At 38.6% G+C, this 25,528-nt stretch overlaps 2 protein-coding genes and 2 pseudogenes across 3 annotated transcripts in view; 3 read left to right on the top strand and 1 right to left on the bottom strand.

Annotated features, from left to right (window-relative positions):
• The window catches only part of LOC149115467 (uncharacterized), a 309,029-nt gene that overhangs the window by 147,795 nt on the left and 135,706 nt on the right, over positions 1 to 25,528 (top strand). The window lies entirely within an intron of this gene.
• The window catches only part of LOC110050848 (adenylate cyclase type 5-like), a 205,222-nt gene that overhangs the window by 83,001 nt on the left and 96,693 nt on the right, over positions 1 to 25,528 (top strand). Inside the window, exons 9-11 of the mRNA XM_089284950.1 lie at positions 14,329 to 14,418; positions 14,520 to 14,589; positions 19,034 to 19,131. Coding sequence (XP_089141076.1) covers positions 14,329 to 14,418; positions 14,520 to 14,589; positions 19,034 to 19,131 — 258 coding nt within the window. The remainder of the gene's footprint in view (positions 1 to 14,328; positions 14,419 to 14,519; positions 14,590 to 19,033; positions 19,132 to 25,528) is intronic.
• Positions 5,229 to 13,598, top strand: LOC149115473 (uncharacterized; annotated as a pseudogene).
• Positions 15,787 to 17,593, bottom strand: LOC149115472 (uncharacterized; annotated as a pseudogene).

Below are 25,528 nucleotides of genomic sequence, written 5' to 3'. Positions count from 1 at the left end.
GGTGAAAATATGGTAATGTTTTTCTCCCTGCACTTAAGATTGTTACCTTCATGGATATGGTTGTATAATGATGCAATTGATTGTGAGTTGTCATACAAATGGTGTTATTGAAAGTCTTTTGTTGAAAAAGGATTGTCCAAAAATGTAAATGATTGTCGTTTCATGAGCACAAATTTTGTTTCAACAAATATGAAAATACATTTACAGCCAATGAATGTCAAAGGAAGGTGTTGCTCATCTTTTTATGATTTTAAATGTTAATTCATATGCAAATGTTATTCTTGAACATTCCTTAAGTACAAATGAAGGTCATATTGGTGTTAATGAGAGTGTATTGACCATAATGAAACAAATTCGAACACAGATGAATGGATATTTTCTGTAAATGAACAGCAAAAGGTGCAATAAAAGGCAGTTATTTTCGCTTATTTCCTAAGCAAAGGAACAGTTGGGCAAGAATGTGTGACAAACGTGTGTCACTTGGTAATGCAGTAAATTACTTGCTAGTTCTGATAGAACATGTAATGCTGGTACTGGTACTGGTACTAGTTATAGTGCTGGTTCTAGTTAGGGTGTTGATCCTTGCACTGGTCCTGAATGCTTGAATGGCAGGGGGTTGGGGGAATAGGTATACATTGTTCAACTGGCGCCCGTTTTATGAAGCTCAATTTGGCGTAGAAATGTTACCTTACACAGGAAAACGTGCATTAGCCCCTATCTGTTAAACAGGCTAAAAGAAACGGATGATAAACGGATAATAAACGGGTAGTAAACGCCTTTAAAAGCGTTAAAAAATAGAAACGTTTTAATGGTTAATAACGGTTAGCGAACATTTTCGAACGGATGACTGAAAGCATTAAAATGGCTGGCAAAAATTTTCGAACAAATAACTTCAAGTGTTAAAACGGCTAGCAAAAATTTTGGATCAGATGAGTTGAAGCGTTTAAACGGTTAGCTGATGTGTTGAAATGGATGACCTCAAGCATTTGAACGGTTAGCCAAACTTTTAATTCAAACACTCAACTTTTCGATCAAAGGGTCACTGACTTAGCACACGGTCAGTAAAAGAGCGAACCATAAGTGCTTGAAAGCAATGAGAATGATTCTAATTAATGATCTGTAAACTGGATATACATTATAATTCAAAGCAAGCAAATAACTACTTATGGTTGGAAATTGTCTCTATGTCGAATTGTCAAGAAAACAAAAACACAATTCTGTCCATGTTTGTTTAATTGAAGTCATCTTATGCAATGCCAATGCAATCCAGAAACATTTCCAACCAAATTCCGTTGATATAAACAAAGTAATCTCTAGTCACGAATTATTTGAAGGAAACATGATTTACTATCGATAAAAATACTACACAAATGGTAGATGAGCGAGTTTGTTCAAGAGCAGAAACACATTCGTGCTACAATGCCACGAATTGTTGCGCACAATTCACACGTGACGCGAGTGAAAAACTTTTCCTGGACGGGGTTGGGGAAGTTTGCTCCTAGCCTAAAATGTCACTTGGACGGCCCTTGGATGAAGATCAACGTGAATTTCAAACTAGAAATATACTGTCCATGACCTCAGTACGATTTAACACGAAATAGAATGCAGGGGACTGATAAATGGAAAAGTATGTTACAATATAATTCTAACACGGTACACAAAGTGGCACATCTTGTACCGTAGTTTTACGTGAATTCGCGTGACCCAAACACAGCTGTTCTTGTTCTCATTTGACCAGCACTGTTTTTCATTGCGATGTTTTTGTTTTGATAAAAGAAGGAAATAAAAATATGTACTAAGCAAGCTAACTTTAAAAACTCAACCTGCAACAAAACATAAGAAAGTTGTAAATCGAGCATTTGCGAACAAGATGCCAACTTGATTTATTTACAAACATACCATGGCTTTCTGTTCGGTTTGACTAATTGTTTTACCGCCCCGTTCTGCCTGTCTTCCAAACCCTGTAACTTCTGTTTAACGTTGTCTTTGTCATTTTAACAGTAAGCTGAAAATGTTTGGTAAAACATTGTTATAATGGTTCCAAGACTTTCAAAACGGATACGGGATAGGCTTCCCGTTAAAACAAATTCAAAGATTTCTTTATGGATTGCTTTTGCCCCGTAAGGTTATTCCCCAGTATTGCATTGCACATCCCTACTGCGCATAATTTCATGTGTGATTAGCACACATGCATTAAAAAATGGCGGCTTTTTCTTTACAGCTGGACCTCGCCACAGAGGTTAATCGTCATTTTCTTGCAAATGAGTGTGGTGACCGATCATTTGCAACCCTCCATACGAAAACACGTCTTATCCACAAAAGTGTTTTGAAACGCTTTGAAACCCTTTGGAAACCCTTTTGAAACGCTTTGAAACTCTTTTGAAATGCTTTGAAACCCTTCGGAAACCCTTTTGAAACGCTTTGGAACTCTTTGGAATGTGAACATGTTGGAAACCCCTTCGAAATGTTCTGAATACTCTTTGAAAACCCGATTTGAAAGTGTCGGGGAAAAAAAAAAATTCTCCTAGTCTGCGTTTGCTGGTGAATGCACAACAGCACTGCATATTAATTTTTTTTTTCAGATGTTATTTTGCTGCATGACTTGGTACTGATTTATTTATAGTTGTGGAAAGATCAAAAGATATAACGTATGTAAAACTTCTCCTAAGTTTAGTGGCGAAAATTGCGGACGTTTGCAAATGTAAACGCAAATAGGTTATTGTTTATGTGCGAGATCAACGACACGCATCATTTGCATACCGGTATTTGCGTGAGGTGCGACCTTTTCTTTTGAAGATTTTGTTTGCTACTGCGTAATTCTGCCTACGTTTTCTCTAAACTAATTCTCAAGCTTTCCGAAGAATTTGAAATTATGTTTTCCACTTTAACTGTTTACTCGTTACAAAACTTTTGCTTTCTTGCGAGAAAATGTGAAACATGTCGGCTTTTGATCCCGCTAACGAACTATTTAGACTCTAATTTGTTAAAGGCATTGTTAGTTCGGTTCAAATGGTTTTTGTTCCTTCTTTTGATTAATTTTTGCTGTCCATGTAAAGTTATCATGAACAGGCCAACAATCTGCTAGTGATATCCGTGAATGAGTGTTTTATTGCTCTGACCGGCAATGCACATTGTGTTACAATCACAATGAGAAGATCACGATTTATGGAAATTATAATCACGTTCGCAGAGTCTCGTTACAGTGCATTTGAAAGGTTTAGGTCTCATTTGCACATTTAGCAAAGCAACACTGTTGTATAAATTCCCGTTTCAACTCTTCAAAAATGACATAAATGGATAATTAATCCAGACGGCATTGCATGTTTGCTGCGTTGTCGAGTCCAACACGTGATGAAATGATGATTTCTACACGTGATGTCACAGTGTTTAATGTTTGTTTTCACTTTCTGTTGAAATAATCTCGCCTTGAATTGAAAAGTGCAAAGTGCATCATAGAACACTTGATTAAACTTCCTATTTATAAGCAGAGAGCATTTCACCTTTTGAATCACTGATTTATCCCAAGTAGAATCGGAGAAATTTATTTTTCATTACTAGCCGTGATGCTACAGGAGACAATACATTGTAAGCCAGTTAACGGGATGGACGTGGAGAGAAAAACTTTCGCTGGCAGAAAAACTAGCTAAGAGTGCAAAGCACGTCGTAGAACACTTGATTAAACTTCCTATATATAAGCAGAGACTATTTCATTGTTTGAATCACTGATTTATCCCAAGTAGAACCGGAGAAATTTATTTTTCATTACTAGCCGTGATACTACGGGAGACATTAAGCCAGTTAACGGGATGGACGCCCAAAGAAAAAACTTTCGCTGGCAGAAAAACTAGCTAAGAGTGCAAAGCGCGTCATAGAACCCTTGATTAAACTTCCTATTTATAAGCAGAGAGCATTTTGCCGTTTGAATCATTGATTTATCCCAAATAGAACTGGAGAAATAGCTTTTACCTTTTTAACTGTGACAGTACCTGACAGTATTGTGTTACCACTCACGTGCCAAAAACATACACACGCTTGAACACTGAAAGATCTGAAAAACCATGAAAACCAAAATGGTCGCATCAGCTTCTCATGTTTTGCCATCGGAATATATTTTATGCAAAGAAATTAAGCTGGTAGCTGATTATGGAATATGCTCAGGTATGTTAATTTTAAGATGTCAAAAATGCGACAAACTAATACACGGCGAGCAAGTGATTACCTGAATTTAGGTCGGTTTTGTTGAATTACAGGTCTAACAGTTGTCAAACTGAAAGTTCAATACTTGTACGAAATTCTTTGTTCGCTGTTATTAGCTGTTTATCAATTGTTCCATGTAAGTAATCCCGGTACTAGATAATTATGCTCTGTGGCCGTTCGAACAATAACACTTCTTCATAACTTCTGTTCAATTTTTGCTTGCCGTTTAAATGGATGCAAGGTTATTATAACGGATGCGAAAATGTCACGAACGGTATTAAACGCACGTCTTTTGAACAGTAAGTTAACGTAAAAGGATTTTCAAGGAAGATTTAAACATCTAACAAGCAGTTTCGTCAGTTTAATAGACGAGCGTTTCAGTGAACATCAAAACAGCGTGGTACAAAATATCTTGTTGCCATAAATTAATCGTGATGTGATGCGGTTGCGGTCAACGGCCGTGAATACTCGATGAAAGGTTTTCGCGTGAGTGAACAGTTGTGTCGACCCCAGTACGTTTTTTAAAACAGAAAAGTTTTTTAACCCATGCTAACTGGGAAACAATAACCAAAATTAATAAACTTAGCTGAAAGAACGCGTTGCAGGTATAATCTAGTACTCAAGACGCTCTATCATACTACGTTACATGTCTTACATGCAACATTTCGTTAAGGGGTTTCAAAGCTTTCATAGGATAGGAAACCTGTTTGGATTGCCTTAAAAACAATAATAAAACCTTTGGTAACTCTTTTGAAACCTGTTGCTAACGCTTTTAAAAGTTCTTTGGAAACCCTTTGGAAACCTGGTTTCAAGGGGTTTCAAAGAGTTTCAAACCCTTTGGAAACGCTTTAGAAACTCATCAGAAACCCCTTGGAAACCCTTTAGAAACCCGGTTTCAATAGTTTGAAACCCTTTGGAAATGCTTTGGAAACCCTTTGAAACTCTTTAGAAACCCTTTGGAAACTCTCTAGAAACCCTTTGGAAACCTGGTTTTGGGAGTTTGAAACCCTCTGGAAACCCTCCTGAAATTGCCATGTTTCATAAAATGTGTTTTCGTATGGAGGGTCACTTTTTTTTCTGTTGTTTTGAATTGAGTAATAAATTTCTCTGTGTAAAATAAATATGGACCAATTCTCAGTGTAAAACAAAAAACCAATCGGAAATGTGAATTTAGCCAGCAATCGTGACTACAATCATGGTGCTATTATAAGGATTTATTTGGGTATAGACAAGGTGCTGTTGCTCCTAAATGAACATGGGGACCCCTCACTTTTATTTCAAAATTTAAGTTCCTATAATATAAACAATCAATAGGCAAAGTTTCACAAAAATCTCAGTGCAGGTTCTATTTCAGTGGAATGACCTTAAATGGTTCTTGGATTTTTTAATGGATTGCTTTTGCTGTTTTAACGGCTGCTTAGATGTTCTCAACGGATACCTCTTTCCATTTTAATGGATCCAGAAAATTTATGAACGGCTGCAAAAGCCATTCAAATGGTTTGATGATAACGTTAAATGCTTCACCTAATGCTTGGAATGGTTTTCATGAAACGTTGAAATGGATTGCAAACGGATAACAAATGGATGATAAATGCATTTAATCTGTTTAACAGATAAGGTGTAGTGTATGTTTTCCTGTGTAAGGTCACAAATGTTCTACCATCTACATTCTACTCTCTACGTTCTACCAGCTACTCTCTTCAATCTACGCTCTACGATCTACGATCTACCATCTACCCTTTAAGTCCATCTATGCTCTACGTTCCACAAGCTACTTTCTTCGATCTATGTTCTTCTATCTACCATCTACCTTCTAAGCCCATCTACGCTCTACTCTCTTCGTTCTACCAGCTACTCGCTCTACCCTCTACGATCTACCATCTACCCTCTAAGCCCATCTATGCTCTACTCTCTATGTTCTACCAGCTACTCTCTTCAATCTATGCTCTACGATCTCCCCTCTAAACCCATCTGCTTGGAAGGTTATTGGAATTTTTTAATGTTTTAATGAAGATTAGTGAGCAGCACAAAGGAAGACTTCTTGTAGTTGTAAGCTTTTTTGTTTATTTCCAACGTGCTTCTTCTCTGTTTGAGGCTTCCTCATGGAATGATTTAAGTGTACCTAAGTTTAACTTCCCATGGAATTGAATAACTGCTGAAACATGCTGTAAACTGATGTTACAAGAAACGCCTTAATGCACATGTTATTGCATGTTGTTATATTTTTGGGGCCATACGATTAGCGCTAACTGTATGGCCCCCAAAATATAAAAATGGTGACAAAATGAAAAAAAAAGAGTTAAAAAATTAAAACATTAAAAAAGACATATTCTTGGTTTGGAAGTGTCCCAAAGAAATCCTATCAGAGTTTCTTAGTTGTCTCTATAGCAAGAATGATCGTATCAAGATTATGTACTCTGTTATTGACGAAAGTAGTATTTCGTTTCTCGATTTATTTCTTTACAAAGGTGCTAATTTTAGCGCTCTCTAGATTTGTACCTATCAAAAGCCAGTAAATAAGTATCTGTAAATTCCCTTTGAGTCATTTCATCCCACGAGCAAGAAGAGGGCCTTTATTAGAGGCGAGCTTATGTGCTATACTAGGAATAGCTTGTTTAAAGCCTTTAGTGGAATGCAAGAAATTCTAGAAGTGCTTCCGGCTTCGCAGTTACCCAATTGGGTTTTTACTTCCTTTATTCAGGGACGCTAAATACAGTAACAGAACTAAATGGCTTTCACTAAATCGTAAATCATGCAACGGTAGAGTGGTAGTCTTTAAATCTACATTTAACTGTAGTCATGCTTACTGATGTGAAGGACATTTTATTATAGTGTACTCAAAAAGTGCGAATACTTAGGTCACATGACTTTGAATGCTTAGTGGATGTTTTGCAACCACAAGGAGATGTTGTTTACTAGTTTTTAGGGTCGTAATTCGTTGTAGAGATTGCTGTTCATTTCAAGTTTGAATAAATGGTTTAACTCAGAACCATATTGGTAGCAGAGCGAGGTTCATGTCGGGGAAATTCGCTGAATTCAAGAAAATGCCGTCAAATTTGAAGAAGAAGAAGTGCTGCGACTGAGCGAAGGGCACAGACAATGCATATGGCGAAGATACCTGTGATGAAATTGTAGATAAAACAGAAGAGCAAAAGATCAAGAAAGCCAAGTTGAAATTGCTATTCAGAAGACGAAAAAATCAGCTGGCAGATTTATTAAAAGATGGAGTGGCAAGTAACTGTGAAATAAGAGCACCAAGGAAAAAACTTTCCTAAGCCCAAGAGAATGTTGTTGAAGATTTGACTTTGTTGGCTGTGTTGTATTCGGAAGTTAGAGATCGGTATGCCCTTGAGAAAACAACCTGCGAACTTGAGGAAATCAAGAAAGAATTCTGTAAGGCCCAAGAAAGTGTACAAGAATATTTGGACACCAATAAGGATGGATTATCGAGTCAAGCGTGGGCATTTTCCGGGAAATTACATAATTTGCATTCACAGGAAATGATAGCTTGCCAGCGCGTGACCAAGCTTGAGGAGGGATTGCGCGAAAAAGAAGAATCTGTCAAGTGTGCTCAAAAGAAAATGGAGGAAGAAGAGATAGCTCACACATTCTTTGGTCGGACGAGGCGTTCAGGAAAGCCTGTTAGCACAAACTGCCCACTTTGTAAGGAAGATCATCCAGTGTGAAGCTGTGAAAAGTTTAGCAAAGTGGATGTGCAAAGTCATTGGCAAACTTTGTCATTGTTGCCTTGTAAGAAATCACAAGCGAGGGTGATGTGCTTAAAATAGTCAGTGTGGCATTGACAGCTGTCAGAAAACGCACAAATAAATGGTGAAAGTGCTAGCGAGTCACAAGTGATAGAGCCCAAGAGGAGCCTTTCCTTGGACATGGAAGATAGTGAAAACAGTGCACACAGTTCTGGCACGGAGGGGGAGCGAAGTACCGGTCCTGAACACTCCTTAACAACAACCATGGCAACCAGGAAAGCTCCAGAGCCAGTAAAGTATCTTGCCTTGCGTACAGTACCAGTAGTGGTGAAGAATGGGAAGTGAAGAATGATTGTAAATGTCTCACTAGATGACAGAAGCACAAAGACCTAAATAAGTGGTGATGTGGCTGCTGAGCTAGGATTGGAAGGAAGTACCCAACAGATCACAGTTGATGTGTTAAATTCCATTGAAACCATGCCGGTGGAGAACTTCCCCAATCTTAGCCCTCAGCCAGTCATTGACGTGTTGATTGGCATAGACTATGCTGAATTGCACTTTTCCATTAGAGATGTCTGTGGCCAACCTGGGGAGCCGGTGGCTTGACTGACACCTGAAGGCTGGATGTGTATTGGTTCACCTGATCTGACAGAAGACAGCGTGCAGCAGACAAATTTCAACATGGCCTATTTCGTTCACTGGCAAGAGAAAGAATTTAGCTCCGTATTGCAGAAGTTTTGGGAGGTTGACTCATCTGGGTCAATCACAGGAAGAGAACTGCTGAAAAAAGAGGAAGCATCGGCGATAAAAGCATTTGAGAGCTCAGAGCAGTTCAAAGGGGAAAGATTAGTTAGAATGCAGAAGACCCATGTCAAAAAGGATCCATCGATGCCATAGTCAAGTTCGCTACTGTGTGAAATAGTTTGCGTGATTCATGATAAAGTACTAGTGCTATTGAAAAAACAAACAGACTGGTCTATGTTCAAACAAGTTGTAAAAACTTGTTTGAACTTCTTATGTTGGATTTATTTCAATTCTTTACCTTCAAAGATAAAATAAAAATTAAAAAAAATAGTCGGAAACAATAACAATTACGCAATGATTAACAATTGAATAATTAAGTTAGATATGTGTCAAAGTGACCTCACGGAAAATTAACTCAGTGGAACAGTTTTTACAGGCCACCTGTAATTTTTTCCAGGCGAGTAGAATAAAGAACCTGCTTTTAGTTGGTTATATTTATTTACTTAACTGTAATATAACAGACAGCATTTGACAAGTTCAAAGTTTGCTAATATTAGCCTCATCACTTTAGGTCCATAAATGGTTCAGCTTCTGAAGGTTAACTATTTTGTACAAAAAAACATTTTTAAACAAAATTTAGTCCCGAGAAAAGTTTAAGAGATGCCCCACAAACTGTGTAAAGGACATGTTAAGAAAACGTTTGGTACGTCCATACGAATATCTTAAACATGTGCCAAATTTCAAGTCTCATGGCCGCCGCTGAAGGCCCTGTGGCCAAATTTTCAAGTTTTGCAAATTTTGAAGAAAAGAAAAGGAAATTGAACCTTTTGATGTCATTTCCGAAAATAGTTAACCAAATAGGTTCTTTTGGTCAAATAAGAAAAAATTTGTTATTTCGCTTCTGTCGGCCGATTCGCGATATTTTCGGATTTATGCTCTTAAGAAGATACGTGAAGAAGACAGGGCTGCAGAAGTGGCCTTAAACAAAGGAAATTTACTGTCATTGAAGATGCTTGGTTTGTTGTGGTTGGCTAAGGAAGATGTTTTCACTTACAGAGTGAATCCACCTGACAAGAAGTTCCAGTTGACCAAGCGAAGTTTCCTGCAGAAGATAGCCATGCTGTTTGACCCTATGGGGTTTTTTGGCACCATATGTAATCTGGGCAAAGATTCTACTGCAAGAGATGTGGACCTCAGGATTAGATTGGGATGACCCTCTAAACCAAAGCCAAGCTAGACAGGCCAAGAAGTGGTTTGAAGAGCTCAAAGTCTCTTGTTGCCTGCAGTTGAACTCAGATGTTGAAACAGTTACCTTGCACACCTTCACAGATGCATCAGGGTATGCGTATGGTGCAGCAACTTATATTAGGTACAGATACAAGGGTGATGCAGTATCTACCAGCGTAGTGGCCTCCAAGACATGAGTGACACCACGATCAGCTACAAGCACTCCGAGACTTGAACTTATGGGAGCTGTTTTGACATTAGGATTGACCTTGTCAATAGCCAAGGTTCTTAAGATTGACCAGAACCTACTCACATTCTGGAGTGACAGCATGGATGTGGTGTGGTGGATACAAATACCCAGTTGCAGTTTCAGACCATTCGTAACGAATTGGATAGGAGAAATACATGATTCAAGCAGTCCTACTCAGTGGTGTCATGTTCGGACACACCAGAACCCTGCTGACCTGCCAACCAGAGGAATGTCTGGGACTGAGCTAAAAGGAAACAAGATGTGGTGGAAGGGTCCAAAGTTCCTGAGCATGCCAGAAGACACATGGCCAAAAACAGAGATTGATGTAACTCCTGAAGCAACACTAGAAATCCATAAGAAAGTGAGGACAACATTCAATGTGCCAGAAAAAGAATCAGTACTGTTCGCGCTGACCCCACAAGTGACTTGGCATTTACACCTCAGCAGATATTCAAGCTGGACCAGATTATTGAGAGTTAGAGCATAGGTACATCAATTCATGAACAACTCCAGAACGCTGCCAGAAGAGAAGAGTTCTGGAAAACTTGCCAGTCAAGAGATCTCGGAGGCATAGACTGATGTCATCATAGAGGTGCAACAAGAAGCCTTTCAAGAAGAATACAAGGGACTGGCCAATTTCAAGTCTGTTCCATTAAGTTTGAACCCCATCCTAGATGAAGATGGTCTGCTTTGATCAAGTGGGAGAGACTGCGCTATGCGAACTACCTGCCTTTCAATGCTAGATATCCAGTCGTTCTGCCGAGGAAAAGTGGGGTGACCAGACTAATTTTGAAGTCCTATCATGAAAGAAGTAACCATGGAGCGGGAACCAATCACACATTGTCTTTGCTGTCTGCCAGATTCTGGATCATGCAAGGTAGAGAGGAGATTCATGACTGGGAAAGAGAGTGCTGTGAATGTCGGAAGAGAAAGGCAAGGCTGCTAAACAGATAATGGCTCCCCTACCAAAGATTCAACTGAAGTTGCCCTTACGAGCTTTCGCACAAACAGGGGTTGACTTTGCAGGACCATTTGTAACTATCCAGGCGAGGGGCAGGGAGAGAGCTTAAAGTTACCTTTGTTTATTTACATGCCTAACATCAAGGGCTATTCACCTAGAGATGACCTATGGGCTGGACACGGATTCCTTTCTGAATGCATTTTACTGCATGGCCAATCAGAGAGGGCTGCCAGAAGAGCTGATTTCTGATAACAGAACTAATTTTGTAGGCGCAGAAAGAGAGTCGAGGGAGCTCGTTGAACAACTGGATCAAGACAAGATTGAGAAATCAGCTGCCAACAAAGGAATCAAGTGGAGTCTCAATCCACCTTGGGCACCTCACTTTGGTGGGGTGCATGAGACAATGATCAAATAAGCAAAGAGAGCAACCTATGCGATATTGGGAACTGCAGATGTGACCGATAAAGAACTGATGACAGCATTTATGGGTGCAGAGGCACTCATAAATTCCAGGCCTTTAACATATCAGTCTGCCAATCCCTCAGATGACACACCCATCACCCCAAATCATTTCCTGATTGGACAAGTAGGAGGCCAGTTCTCTCCTGGTTCAGTTGATAGTGGCCAGTTCAGTCCCAAGAAGAGATGGAGACGGGTGCAAGAAATAGTGTGACTTTTTTGGCATTGGTGGCTGCGAGAGTGGTTACCAACTTTGAATCGTAGGTCCAAGTAGCGGAAGGAACAAAAAGATGCCCAAGTTAATGATGTAGTCTTGTTAGTGGCACCGGACACCCCGTGTGGGCAGTGGTCGCTCGGTAGAGTCATAATGGTCTTTCCAGGAAAGGACGAGCATGTGAGAGCAGTCAAAGTCAGAGTAGGCTGCAAGGAATTGTTGAGACCGATCACCAGAATCTGCCCATTAGAACTCCTTACAGCAAACTTTAAGAGAACTAGAACTATAATGTACTCGAAGTGTGAATATTTAAATCATGTGACTTTGAACGCTTAATGGATGTTTTGCGACCATGTAGAGATGTTGTTTACTAGTTTTTAGGGTCATAATCCATCGTAGAGATTGCTGTTCATTTCAAGTTCGAATAAATGGTTTAACTCAGAACCCTACTTGTAGCAGAGCATCAAGCTGGTTATCCAGAGACATTTACCAGACGTAGACTGTATTGTCAGTTATCAATCTACTACTACTTTAGCACATCTATGTAGATACTATGATTTTTGGGGGCCATACAATTAGCACTAATCATATGGCCCCCAAAATATAACAGCATGCAATAACATATGCATCAAGGCATTTCTTGTAACATCTGTTTACAGCATGTTTCAGCAGTTATTCACTTCCATGGGAAGTTAAACTTAGGCACGCTTATGTGCTATATATGCTGTTCAATGTTAGTTGTAATAATTCCCTGAAGAAGTCTCAGACAGAGAAATAGAAGAAGTCTTCCTTTGTGCTGCTCACTAGTCTTCGTTAAAAAATTAAAAAATTAAAAAAAAAATTGAAAAATTCCAATAACCTTCCAAGCAGATGGGCTTAGTGGGTAGATCGGAGAGTGTAGATCAAAGAGAGAAGTTGGTAGAATGTAGAGAGTAGAGTGTAGATGGGCTTAGAGGGTAGATGGTGGACGGTAAGATTGTAGAGCATAGATTGAAGAGAGTAGCTGGTGGAATGTAGAGAGTAGAGCATAGATGGGCTTAGAGGGTAGGTGATAGATCCTAGAGCATAGATTGAAGAGAGTAGCTGGTAGAACATAGAGAGTGGAATGTAGATGGTGGAACATAGAGTGTAGAGGGTAAACTCAATACAGAATTGTACATTAAAAAGACTGTTAAAATACTGTTAACTGTAATAACACTTTAATAACACTTAAATATATATGAGATAATAAAGAATTCAAAGCCAATAAATTACAATTAAAAAAATTACAGCATTGCAGAGGATCGAGAAACTCGCACTCACAACCAAATATTTTTTATCACTCTACTGGTTTTTTAAAGTGCCCATAATGTCAAATTTTTTTTGCTTATCTAATTCTACATTTCACCTAATGAACTTCTATGAAAAAGTTTTTCGATTTGGATGAAATGCATTTTTTTTATAAGTTTTTAAAGATGTTCAAATTTGCCGCCATTTTGGTCCACCATTCGCACCAGTCTTCCTCGGTTTGAAGTGAGTTGTGACGTAGGTTCAGGAACATGTGATTTGGGTCATGACTTATTTGACTTAAAAACAAGTGGAAATTTTGCTTCAGAGTTGTGTACATTTAGTTGAAAATGCCGGAAAGGTGTGTTGCTGCTCTTTGAAACAACGTTAATGATCCAAAAAACAACATCAGTCCTCATCGTAGGTTCCTGAACCTACGTCACAGGCATAAGTCTTGTGGCCATTTTGAGCACATTATTCTTATGATCAGTGGCAGGGGTCAACCTCAAGAAAATAGAATTTTGAACTTTGTAAAGATTCGTAAAAAAATTGTGTTTTATCCAAATCGAAAAATTTTTTCACAGAAGCTCATTAGGTGAAATGTAGAATGAGTGAAAAAAAAAAGTTTTGACATTATGGGCACTTTAAGTCTCTAAGCTAGTGTAGAGAGTAGTCAAAAATTCTTGAACTGATAAACTCGTAAATACGTAGAGCGTAGATGGTAAACATGGAATGTCAGAGCTTTTAGAGCGTAGCTCGGTGACTGTAGCTGGAAGAACAAATAGCGAAGAGCATAGAGTGTAGTCAGGGTTAACTCAATACAGAATTGCAAATTGAAAATGATTATTAAAACACTGTAACCTGTAATAACACTCAACATTCCTTAAGCGATATAATATTTGCTACAATAACTATACGCCACTACACCTCTGTGGTGACCACATATCTGAGAGGAACGGAGCTTAAAGATTCAAAATACTACCGTAGAGTCATAGAGCTCTACAAAAGTCTATACGCCTAATCAAGATTCATAAATCAGGCTGGGTATAACATTGTTAACTACTGGCACTGGTGGGCCATCTGGCTGTGCTGACCCCTAGGGTGGGAATAGACTTCTCCTTGGTCTGACTTTGAAACTTACTGCCAATGCCATCTTACTTGACTCTTGTGTTTTGGGACAGGACAAATGAGATAAGAGGAAGCATAATTTATCTGTGAAGAAAATTATGCCAAAAAGGTGAAGTCACTTAGTATTGTTAAATTGCTGTTCGGACCTGATAAAGATGTACATGTTGATTCACAGGTTAGGTATAACAGCATCGAATCAGCAAGATCCAGAAGATGAGGTCAATGAATTTCTGGGAAGCTCCATCGAGGCTCGCAGTATTGACAAGTAATTTTATTTAGTGTTCTGACAGGTTGTTTTGTTTCCTTCATTTTGTGCATTTAATGATTTACAGCTGCATCAGATTGAATCATGTTACTTTATTTCAGGCTGCGGAAGGACTATGTGCGACCAATACTTCTTACATTAAATTTTAAGGATCCAGATAAAGAAGAGCTTGTATGTATTGATCTGTCAGTACTAATACAATGAACTGTAAAATACTTAATAAGTTATGACTTAATTGCAGTGTCATGATATCTACTTTTCATTTTGTGTTGCTATTATATTTAAGCCTCAAAAATTCACAGAACAAGGACAGCATTTATAACAAGGTTGTAAGACGTTTTTGATAGAAACTTGACAGTAGAGGTTACAGGAGAAGCCACAGAAACATTTTCCATACTGTAAACATTGACGACAATGGTGCACTCGCAGATAAGCCAAACCTTGAACTTGGCAACTCGCATTTTGTTTAAGGCAGATGCTTTACATGCTCATTCACTGATTCATTGAATGTAAACCAATGTAAACTCACTAACTTTGAAAACAGAGAATAGTTCAAACTGAAACCCTTACCTATAATTTTAGCTCTGTAATAGTATGGATATGATGACAACCGACTTACACATATGGGTTGATCTTTCTCTGGTATTTTTCAACCCGTATTTTTTCATCCTGTTAGCATTTTAAGAGAGTTTTACACACAGCTTGAAGAATGTTTTTCCTTCGTTCGCTCGTTCTTAGCTCAGTAGCCAGCCATTTGACCAGGAGATGGAGTACTTGACCCTACAAAGTAGCTTTCAAAACTTGACATCAACACAGTACTTGTAAACAGCTTGTGGCAGAATGGAGATTCTCTGCCAAGTGATGTTTAGCTGCTCCAGAAAGGCGACTTTTAACATGTTGAAAGATGTTTAAACGAAGGTTTATTAAATGCTGTTTAACAGCGAGAAATGTAAGCTTATGCTTAGGAACAAAAACGGCTCTTTTAGGAGTCACAAAACTTGCAACTTGTTTGTATTAGTCTTCCATACAGAAGACTATTAGTTTGAGGAAAAATTGTAAATTATAAAATTAATGCAAATTCACGGCAAGTTGTCTAGATGTTTTTGCAGATAATCCTCTTTCCTACTTTGTTGCAAAAATTTTTATTAAAAAGATGGGGCCTTTTCCACCAGTGGTTATGGTGTGTATGCTTGTTTGAGATGCCTGGAAAATTGTAACATCAGGAAAAAATCAAACCACTGTAAATTTCTTTTGAGATGTCGTCTCATGCTTTTGACCCAAAGTTTGCATAAATTTTACCTGAATCGTGCTCTATTTAAAATGTTGTCAAATAACTTATCTTTAGTTTATTGTTACCACTGACAAGAAAAGTAAAGGGGTAGAAGTGCTCATTAATTTCCAGTCAACATCTGGTCATCATTTTTAGCTGCCATTCTAATGCTAAGAATTAAAATTAGCGATGATAATTTTGAATGACCTTTTGATGACTCATTTATCATTTTCAAAATCGTAATACTAAAAGTCAGATTCTTACAAGTTCTTTATATACTAAGAATGCATGTGAAAGTCTTGTTGCATGTGATTAAAAACTCTTCAACGTGGAATGTAGAGAGTGGTAATGAATTACTAAATAGTTATGCTTTGATTGAGTCAGATTGAGTGTTCAGTTAAGGTTTTTTCTTGGATAAAGAGCATTTCATAAATTAAGCGTTCCTGTGACATTTCTTAAAGGAGAAGATCACTCCAAAAAGCTTACTTTTTTTGTCTTCACCTATAGTTAGTAAACATTCAGCTTTTCCAGTCACCTTAGTTTCAGCCTCTGAAGTGCCTACTATCCTGAAGAAATTGATCTCAGCAGAAGCGACTTTGGAGGCTGCCACTTGCCAGCCAGACTGTGTTAATGTGACATTATTACGTCCAACTCAAAATTGGCGGCAAGGAGAAAAACCTGCAACTGACTTTCTATCCTTCACAAGGTCAGCAAAATGTGTTTTTCCAAGCGATCATCCACTTCACCATCTTGACTGCTATCATTTTCAGAGTTTGGAGCATGTTTGGTTCACAATAATGACTCAAATGCAGCCATAACCCAGAGTGATATTTAAAGGCTTGCTGGAAGCCATTTGGACAAAATCTCTTGAATGGAATGACATCACGAAAACGCCTCTTGGCTGCTGAGTACTGCTCAAAATGGCAGCAACGATGTCAAATTTTGGGCTTCTTTGGAGATGAATTTCAAAAGGAAAACCTGCACTTTAAAGGCTGAAACTTCAGTGAGTGGCTAAACTTAATGTGAGGTTTTTTTTAGCATTGACAAAAAATACGTTTTTCGGAGTGACCTCCTTTAAGAATGGTAAATTGTTCCTGAAGATCTTTGTTCCTCTGATTGTAGGCGTCATCCAGGTGTTTTCCAACACCAGAATGCTTGTGTTCCTCAATGCATTGGAAAAGGTGTCGGCAAGTATTGCCAACATAATCCGCATGACATAGATCACATTTGAATTTGTAGACAACACATTGTTGATTTATTAATGGTGGTTTGGCCTCTGGTACTTTGATGTCATTGGCAACTTTCTTGCTTTTGAAGACTGGGTGCCAATCACTGTTTATTTTCTTTCCAAGACAGGACAGCTGTCTTAGTACAATGTCAGCTGATCTTTGATCATTGAACAGCAGAATAATCTGAACGGGAGCATTTTCTTGAACATCGCAAACTTGCTTGATTTTGCGACGTGATGAATCTAGTTATGATGGAATTGATGAGCTTCAGTTTCAAGAAGATTCCTTTCAAATTGTCACATTCTTCAGCAAATAGATCTGGTGAGGTAGCACGGTTTAACATAGTCATTAGAAGGGATCATTTGTAATGGGCACCGACATGACTTTGATAGTGGAGAAGTATATGTTGTTTTCCTGTAGAGACATGTACATGTTTTCAGCTGTTTTCCAGTCTTTATGAGCTCCATTCCGATGAATGTCAGTTTGTTGTTGTTTGCAACTTCCATTGTGAAGCTGATTGCTGGGCGTACCTCATTTATGTTGCCAGTAAAGCTGTAGCAGTTGGAACATCTTTTACCACAGCTAAGGTGTGATCCACGTATCTCTTATAAAAAGATGGTAACTTATCCTCGCTTTCTAGTTTCTCCTCGATCAAACACATAAATGTGTTAGCCATGAGTGGCCTAGGGGTGAGCCCATTGCTACTCCATGAGTTTGTTCATTAAGGCTGTCTTTGAATTGAAACAGCTGACGTTTTGTAGCCACTGATAGAAGCTCAACAAGGTCAACTTGGGTGATGTTATCTGAGGAACAAAGATCTTCAGGAACAATTTACCATTAAGAAATGATGTGGGAATTTGAATACTTAATTTACGAAATGCTCTTTATCCAAGAAAAGAAACCTAAACTGAACGCTCAATCTGACTCTATCAAAGCAAAACTATGTAGTACATTAATCAACACTCTCTACATTCCATGTTGTAGAGTTTTTGATCACATGCAACAAGACTTTCACATACATTCTTAGTATATAAAGAACTCATGAGAATCTGACTTTTAGTTTTACAAATTTTAAAATGATGAACGAGCCATGGAAACGTCATTCAAAATTTTTATTCTCGATTTCTTGTCCAAGGCCTCTGTGATTAGCATTCTAATGTTACATGATTTTCTTCAATCTTTTGAGCACGCATAAGGGTTTGTTTACATTTTTTAATGGAAGGCTTCCTATGTATATGCCATATTCCAGCCACAGGGGTTTGATTTGTAATTTGTTGCGATGTACAACTTTATGGTAGTAATAGTATTAGGACTCATAGCGGAGCTCCAGCGGGGGCCCAAAGGGCCACCAAGCGAAGCCCCATACCCATATAGGAAATAAAAGGAAACCTGTGAATTCATTTTCTCATGATTATCATGGCTAGCAGCATTGCTCGTTGGCATGTGTGCACAATGGCGATGACAGAGTTGCACAAGACTGCGGCCACACTCCAGCTGATAGGTTTACAGAGACAGGCAGACTTGGTTTATAGCGTCCTTCTTTGATATTGGACATTCATGCTATGGTCAATTGACACCTGTCAAAAAAGGTATCTGCTGACCAGTATCACGTGATCACATTGCGGGCTAAAGTGTAGACCCCATTGAGGTCACATGTTTTTTTTTTTGAAGTTGACTGCTGACCAAGTGCTGGTTTTCAATTGGATTGCAGGCTCATGTCAAGTTAGCTTGATGTAATCAGGGCTAGGTTGTTCAGAAGCCAGTTAACGCTAACATAGGATTAAAAGTTAACCAAATTATTAATTTTTCTTGCATAGAAATGTTTTTCACTGCTTCTGCTGCGTGTAGTGTGAGATTACTCAGACTTAAAACAGAACGCCAAACAATGTACAGAAAACCTCAGCACAAAGTTACAAAACTCAAATCAAAATTCTCGCTTATCCTGGGTTAGCTTAATCGGGCTTTGAACAACTCGGCCCAGGAGCTTCGCTATTAGGCCTGGCTAAATCTATATATTATGTACCTTGGAGCTATTTTTTTATTTGGCAGGAAAGATTTGTCTAGCATCAAAGGATGGCAAACTCAAGGACTGATATAATATTTTTTCTCATTGCAGTATTCTCAAGAAAAAGACAGAATGTTCAAGTCTTACACAGCATGCATTTTCCTTCTCTTTATCTTGATATTTATTATTCAAATTACAACCCTTCCAAGGTGTGTGCTCTGTGTTCCAAAGACAGCTTTTATTATCTTTATTTCTCTGTTATGTGTTTATGATGTTGCTAAACACCTGAATTTCAGGTGTTTCTTCTGAGTCCCTCCCTCATGATAAGACTTTTCAGATGTCTTTTTGGGAGGGAAACTCAGAGAGATGGCTGAAATTCAGGCTACTAAACCCTGTTAAATTGACAGATTTGTAGTTGAAATGTTAATAGTTTGGTGGTTTAAGTCCCTTTACTTAATGTATTAGCCAATACCTTAATGTATTAGCCAATACAGAGGGGGACATTGGGGTTTACGGTATTACGACATTGAGCTTTTTTTCACGCAGTATTTCGGTAATTAAAATCTGAACATGCGGTATCACGGTATCATCTAGCCCGGCAGTATGCGGTTTTTAACCATTCTCGTCCCCAGTGCTACTCGTCTTAAAATGTCGTTGATGAGTAGCTCTGGACGCACCAAAAAATTTGAATTTTTTCATTGGCTGACAAAAAATGAATGCACACAAGAAATAAAAATTACAAAGCGCTATGCATTCCATTTTACTTCCTGCCTGGATGGCAGCACCCTCACTGACATGCTTTATGAAAAAAAAAAGCAAAACAAATGGCGACCATTCCTGATCAATCTGAAGGAATCATAAGAGTTTCCGTGTAACAGAAAAGACGAAAAGATGCAAAGACAAAGAAATACCACACTTGTTATGCAAATGTGACACTGGAAATCCGAAGGTGAGTGTGTTCTTTTCTTTTTGAAAGACCAAGCAGATCAGATTCTAGTAGTCCAAACTGAGTCAAAGGTCCATGTTGTAATACTCTGCTATGTACCTGGAGGATGGAGCAAATAGTGTGAACATGTCAACTTGAAATTTGCTTTGTTTCTTCCACAGACAGTGTCAATCCTTCCAGCACTCTCTAAGATTTATGAGAAGGTAGTAGCAGATCAAATGTACTCTGCATTTTCAAGTCTCTCGCCTAACCTCTCTGGTTATCTTAAAGGTCATTTCTGCTGTACTGCACTGCTGAAAATGGTAGAAGATTGGAGGTCGAGTCTTGACAACCGTGAGGCTATTGCCACAATTGCAGTTGATCTGAGTAAGATGTTTGACTCTGTATACCATGCCTTTCTGCTAGCAAAACTTAGAGCTGACCAAACATTAGAGTTAATGGAGAACTACCTACGGGATAGGAGGCAGAGGGTCAAAATTGATGGTGTTTATTCTGAATGGAAAACAGTAAAAGTTGGTATCCCTCAGGAATCCCTGTTGGGTCCTTTGCTTTTTAACATATATATTAATGATTTGAACTTTCTAGTTACAAACACCTCACTATGGTTGTATGCAGATGACACTTCTGAATGTGCATCGAACCTTCCCCCTCCAGTTATGGAATACATTATTAATTCTGATCTTCATTTATTATCAACATGGTTTCAACAAAACTATCTTGAGATTAATGTTTCTAAGACTCAGGCTATGGCCATTGGCCCAGTATCCTATTGCTATGATTTCAGTGTACATGTAGATAACAATGCTGTGGTGACTACCGATTCCTTAAAAATCCTTGGTGTCACGCTAGACTGCTAACTTAACTTTGCAGCTTATGTGAAAGAGCAAGTGAAAGAGGCATGTGCTAAAGCCTCTGCATCAGGCAGTGTTAGACATGGTTCATGTGACAGTATTCGACCAATCATATGTCGTCTCGGCCGGAGCAATGGCGGACACATTTTTTTTTGCGAATGGAGAGTAAGTTGTCTTTTCTCGACCGATTTCTGCACTCATTATGAGAATCAAATGAACCTTTTCTAGGAGCTGCTAGTGTAATATCTAGACCAGTTATTTGCCAAGCCTCAAGTGCAGCTAAGCAATTTATGCATCAGAACTAGTCAATGGAAATCATGCTATGTTTAAAAGGTTTGTTTATCACACGCGCTTGACATGGATATTCATTTGGTCATTTGTGGGGTAACAGGGATCAGTATTGTAAATTATTTTTGTGTGAAACTTTAGTTCGAGAGTTGAACTTTAAGAAAAGTCCAGTGGGCCCAGGCAGGCCCTGCCATTTTAACGGTCAAAATCAGAGTCTAAGTTGGGGCATTTTTCTTGATTTTTCAGATGTTTGCGGTATTTCACTGGAGTAATTGTGTGATCTCTGCCCTTGTTTTATAAGTATAATTTTGTGGTTCAACTAGTTCCCTTTACATCTCTCAATGTTTTCTAGTTTTTTTTTTTGTAGTGTGTATGTCATCTGTTTGTTCGGCCGATTTTCAAGATTTTTGGATCCTGCTTTGGATGCTAGTCCATTAAAGATACCATCTCATTTACAGTGAATTTTCACTATCATGATCACTGCCTGTCTGTTATCTCTAACAGAAATTTACTACTGTTGGATCGGATGTTATTGTTCAGTCATCTATAGCTGATTATTTTTTGATCTCCCTTTTGTTTATGCTTGTTTTCCTTTGAATGTTGGTGGTATTGGGAGACTATACATCAATAAATAATAAGTGTTTCATGTGTATAGTTACGGATAATTGTCAATCCACCTGGAACAGAACCAGCCAATATGTTTGAAGCAAATGCTGAATTACCAGCTGGTACTTTAAAAGACTATGGGCTTGGAATTAACTTTGCTATGTTTCCCAAGAGCTAAATTTATCCACTTACACTGTAGTGATCAAACAAGGAAAGCTACAGCATGCTGCTGTTTAGGATAACAAATTTAGAATGGAATAGACCAAAACAGAATACATAATGACATAATGCAAGTGACTTCTTAGAAAGCTGCATGGCAATCCCAAGTTTTAAGAGCTACTGCAAGTGTTCAATGTAGTGCATCTGCTTGTATTTTAAAATGTTGTTACAATTTAGTTATCGCACTCAAAACATCTCACTATAGATGATCTAGGAGACAGCTACATGCCAAATTATTCTGAATTCAGTTGGTCACAGTAATTACGAGTTGACACGAGGAAGTGCTGTGGAGACTGTTTTTGCCAAAATATTTAACAGCCAATGTAGGAAATGTTCCTACCAGTACATGATCACTGTGGTTTTGACCACAAGACTTACAGTAACTAATAAATTTTAAACTGACAGATATTTCAAATGACCTGCATAGCACTGTTCTGGGTAAAGAGCTCCCTTTAGTTTACACAAGTTACATTGAACCTTAAACATCAGCAGAGGTGTGACATGAGGACATGCAATGAAGGCAGGTCAGGACTATGAGAGTTCATGAGCTATTCATTGATTGCTAATTGACCGTGCCTATTATTCACAATCTTCCAGTTTACTAATGTATAAATAAATAAATAAATAAATAAATGTACATTTATATAGCGCCATTTTCCACTAATTGACCATGGCGTTTTACAATACTTTAAAATTAAAGTCCTAAGTTTAAAATCCTAAAATTAAAATCCTAATCCTTTAAAAACCTAGAATCCTAAATCCTAAAAGTTAAAATCCTAAGAATTAAATACGCTATATAGTACAATTAGGCTACAAATAAAAAGTAAAAACTACAAATCAAATGCACGCTTAAAAAGATAAGTCTTAAGATTAGCCTTAAAAACTGCCTCTGATATAAGTGAACTTAATGTTGGCCGCTGTTTGCAGAATATGGTTTTTGTGCTATTTTGCTGGTTTTTTGTTGTGCTTGTCAGTACTTTGCAAATATTCAGTTTAAAGAGCATACTTTGGAATTGAATTATTATTTGCAAGTAAATATAAGTCAGTTTTTTCACATTTCCCATCTGCAGTTTTAGTTGCAACCATTTTAAATAGCATGAGGTATGTTATTGTCCAAAGCATTCATTTCATGTAACTCAACCAAGCCTTCTTTCCATTGAGCCCGATTTCCCTTTTACATGGCCTCACACGTACTGAGAACCCAGGATACAAGTTACATCCAACACCTAAGCACTAGGTGAAGAGAAATCTCTAACTCTCATCAGTTTGAACATTTATATTGCCAGTGGCAATGTCTGAGGCAAAGTTATTTGTAGACCTTTTACTTTAAACACATCCAAGGAAGTTGAGCAAGACCAAAATTGTGTTATCCCATTGTCTACAAAATAGATCCACACAGTACATATTTACTCTTGGATTTGTAAGTTGAACAAGAATTTGTTGGAAGTGTGACCCGGTACAGGGGACGAATACGCATATTTTTTACCACTTACATTGAAGCAAAACATACCCTACTTCTCCCATTAAGGACGGTGCCTACTTTTGTTAGTGCGCACATGTTCTGCGCATCACACAAGGCATGGTTAAGTGCCATGCGCGCATTGGGTTGACATTCATGCAATCAACTACGCTACCAAGTACACGACTAAAATGAAAGAAAAATTGTCCTGCTGTGACCAAATCAAGTTTAATGATCCTTCTCTTGCCTGTACTTAACCAGAAACACCAGACTAGAAGCATATCACTAACCACAAACTGTTAACGTCTTCCAGCTGAAAAACTAGCTGTTATCTGTTGAAAATTACACTGAAATCCAACTTTAAACATGTACCTACAGATAGTGTAGTGCACGCGCAAAACAAGTGTGAGATACGTGTTAGCCCTCGTTGCCACAAAAGAATAAGGCAAGATCAAACCATAGACTTGTCCAACCATTTTATTTTCTTTTTTGGTCTCTCGACCTTGTGTTCGACTATTTTCTACATATCACGTGACTGACTGTGACTGATACTTCTTCCATGCTCAACAATCTGGAATCATTGCTTACTGCAGACACCCAAACTGTCTCTCCTCATCCTTGTGCTCTTACTCCCACACAACATGCCTTGATATCACCTTGGGACACATTCTCAGTACACAGGTTCATGTAAGAGTCAATGTCCATTGGAAATCTTGAGAGTGCATCTGCATCTTTATTGGAGTGACCTGGTTTATACTTGATGGTGAGTGAGAAATCTGCGAGCTCCGATACCTAATGGTGACCGGTGGCATTTAATTTCGCAGTGGTCAGCACATAAGTAAGGGGGTTATTATCAGTATAGACAATAAAGTCAGATGCATGGTAGAGGTAGTCTCTGAAATGTTCGCATATAGCCCACTTAAGAGCGAGGAACTCTAGCTTCCCGGAATGGAGGAAATAGTTCTTTTCCGCCTTGGTTAGTGATCATGAGCCATATCCAATAACTCAGATTTTCCCATCCTGTTTCTGGTATAAGACTGCTCCTAGTCCCTCTTGTGATGCATCAGTATGTAATACAAAGGACTTACTGAAATCAGGATAGCCAAGAATTGGAGGAGACACAAGGTGGTCCAACAATGTTTCAACAGCTTTCTGATGCTGTTCCGTCCGCACCACTGGTCGAGAAGATCATACAGAACCATGATTGGAACGTTGCTTGCTCTTGTGTGATTTGGCCACACCTTCAGAAGCTGCCTGTAATAACTGGAAGAGTGGGTGGGCAATCCTAGCAAAGTCCTAGATATACCTGCGGTAGTACCCAAGAAGCCCCAGTAACTTCCTCACTTCACCAACTGTACTAGGCTTACTGTCCTTCAGAGTTCTAACTGCCTCCACATTGGAATGGTCTAGTCTGTAGCCTGCTGCTGACACAATCTGTCCAAGATAATTTACTTCTCGCTTAAAGAGTCTGCATTTCTTTGGTTTAAGCTTAACCCCATGTTCATGCAACCGTCTAAGCACATTCCGAATATGGTCAACATGATCCTCAGTGTTTGGCTGAATACAATGATGTCATCAATATAAGGTATACAGATATCATCCCTCAAACCATCAAGGCAATGTTCCATAAAGCATTGAAATTCTTCTGGTGCATTTTTCAAGCCCATTGGTAGGCGAACCCATTCATGCAGTCCCCAGGGCGTGGCAAAAGCTGTCTTATGTCTACTTCCAGAACTTACAAAACCATGATGGTAAGCCTTTCCTTGATCAAGTAAGGAGAACCACTGATTCCCACCAAGGCTTTCCAAAGCATCCCGCACCCTGGGCAAAGGATGGCTGTCACGAATCGTTTTTGAATTCAACTGTCTATAGTCTATGCACAGTCTTAATGATCCATGCTTTTTTCTAACACATACAACCGGAGATGAATAAGCTGACTTTGACTTCTGGATCCACCCACGATTTAACAGGTTCTCAACGTACTGCTTGACTTCTGCATAAAGTGCTCGGGGAATGGCAGTATACTTCCGCTGAACTGGTACTGAATCAGTGAGGTTAATGTCCACATGCAATTCCTCTGCCCTTCCAACATCATCATCTGTCTTTGAGAATGACTCGGCTTCTTCTGCAAGCATTTTTCTTACTATGAGATGCTGTTCCTCGGTGAGGTCTTTGGTGTCAATATCAGGAATGTAACTACATGGCTGTTCTTCACAAGTCATGTTACTGCCTTCATT

The sequence above is a fragment of the Orbicella faveolata genome, unplaced genomic scaffold (assembly GCF_042242905.1).
Source record: "Orbicella faveolata isolate gen_17 unplaced genomic scaffold, um_ofav_v1 contig_13, whole genome shotgun sequence".
Lineage (NCBI taxonomy): Eukaryota > Metazoa > Cnidaria > Anthozoa > Scleractinia > Merulinidae > Orbicella > Orbicella faveolata.
The sequence above is the reverse complement of the archived record's forward strand: the minus strand, read 5'-3'. Positions and strand labels throughout refer to the sequence as shown.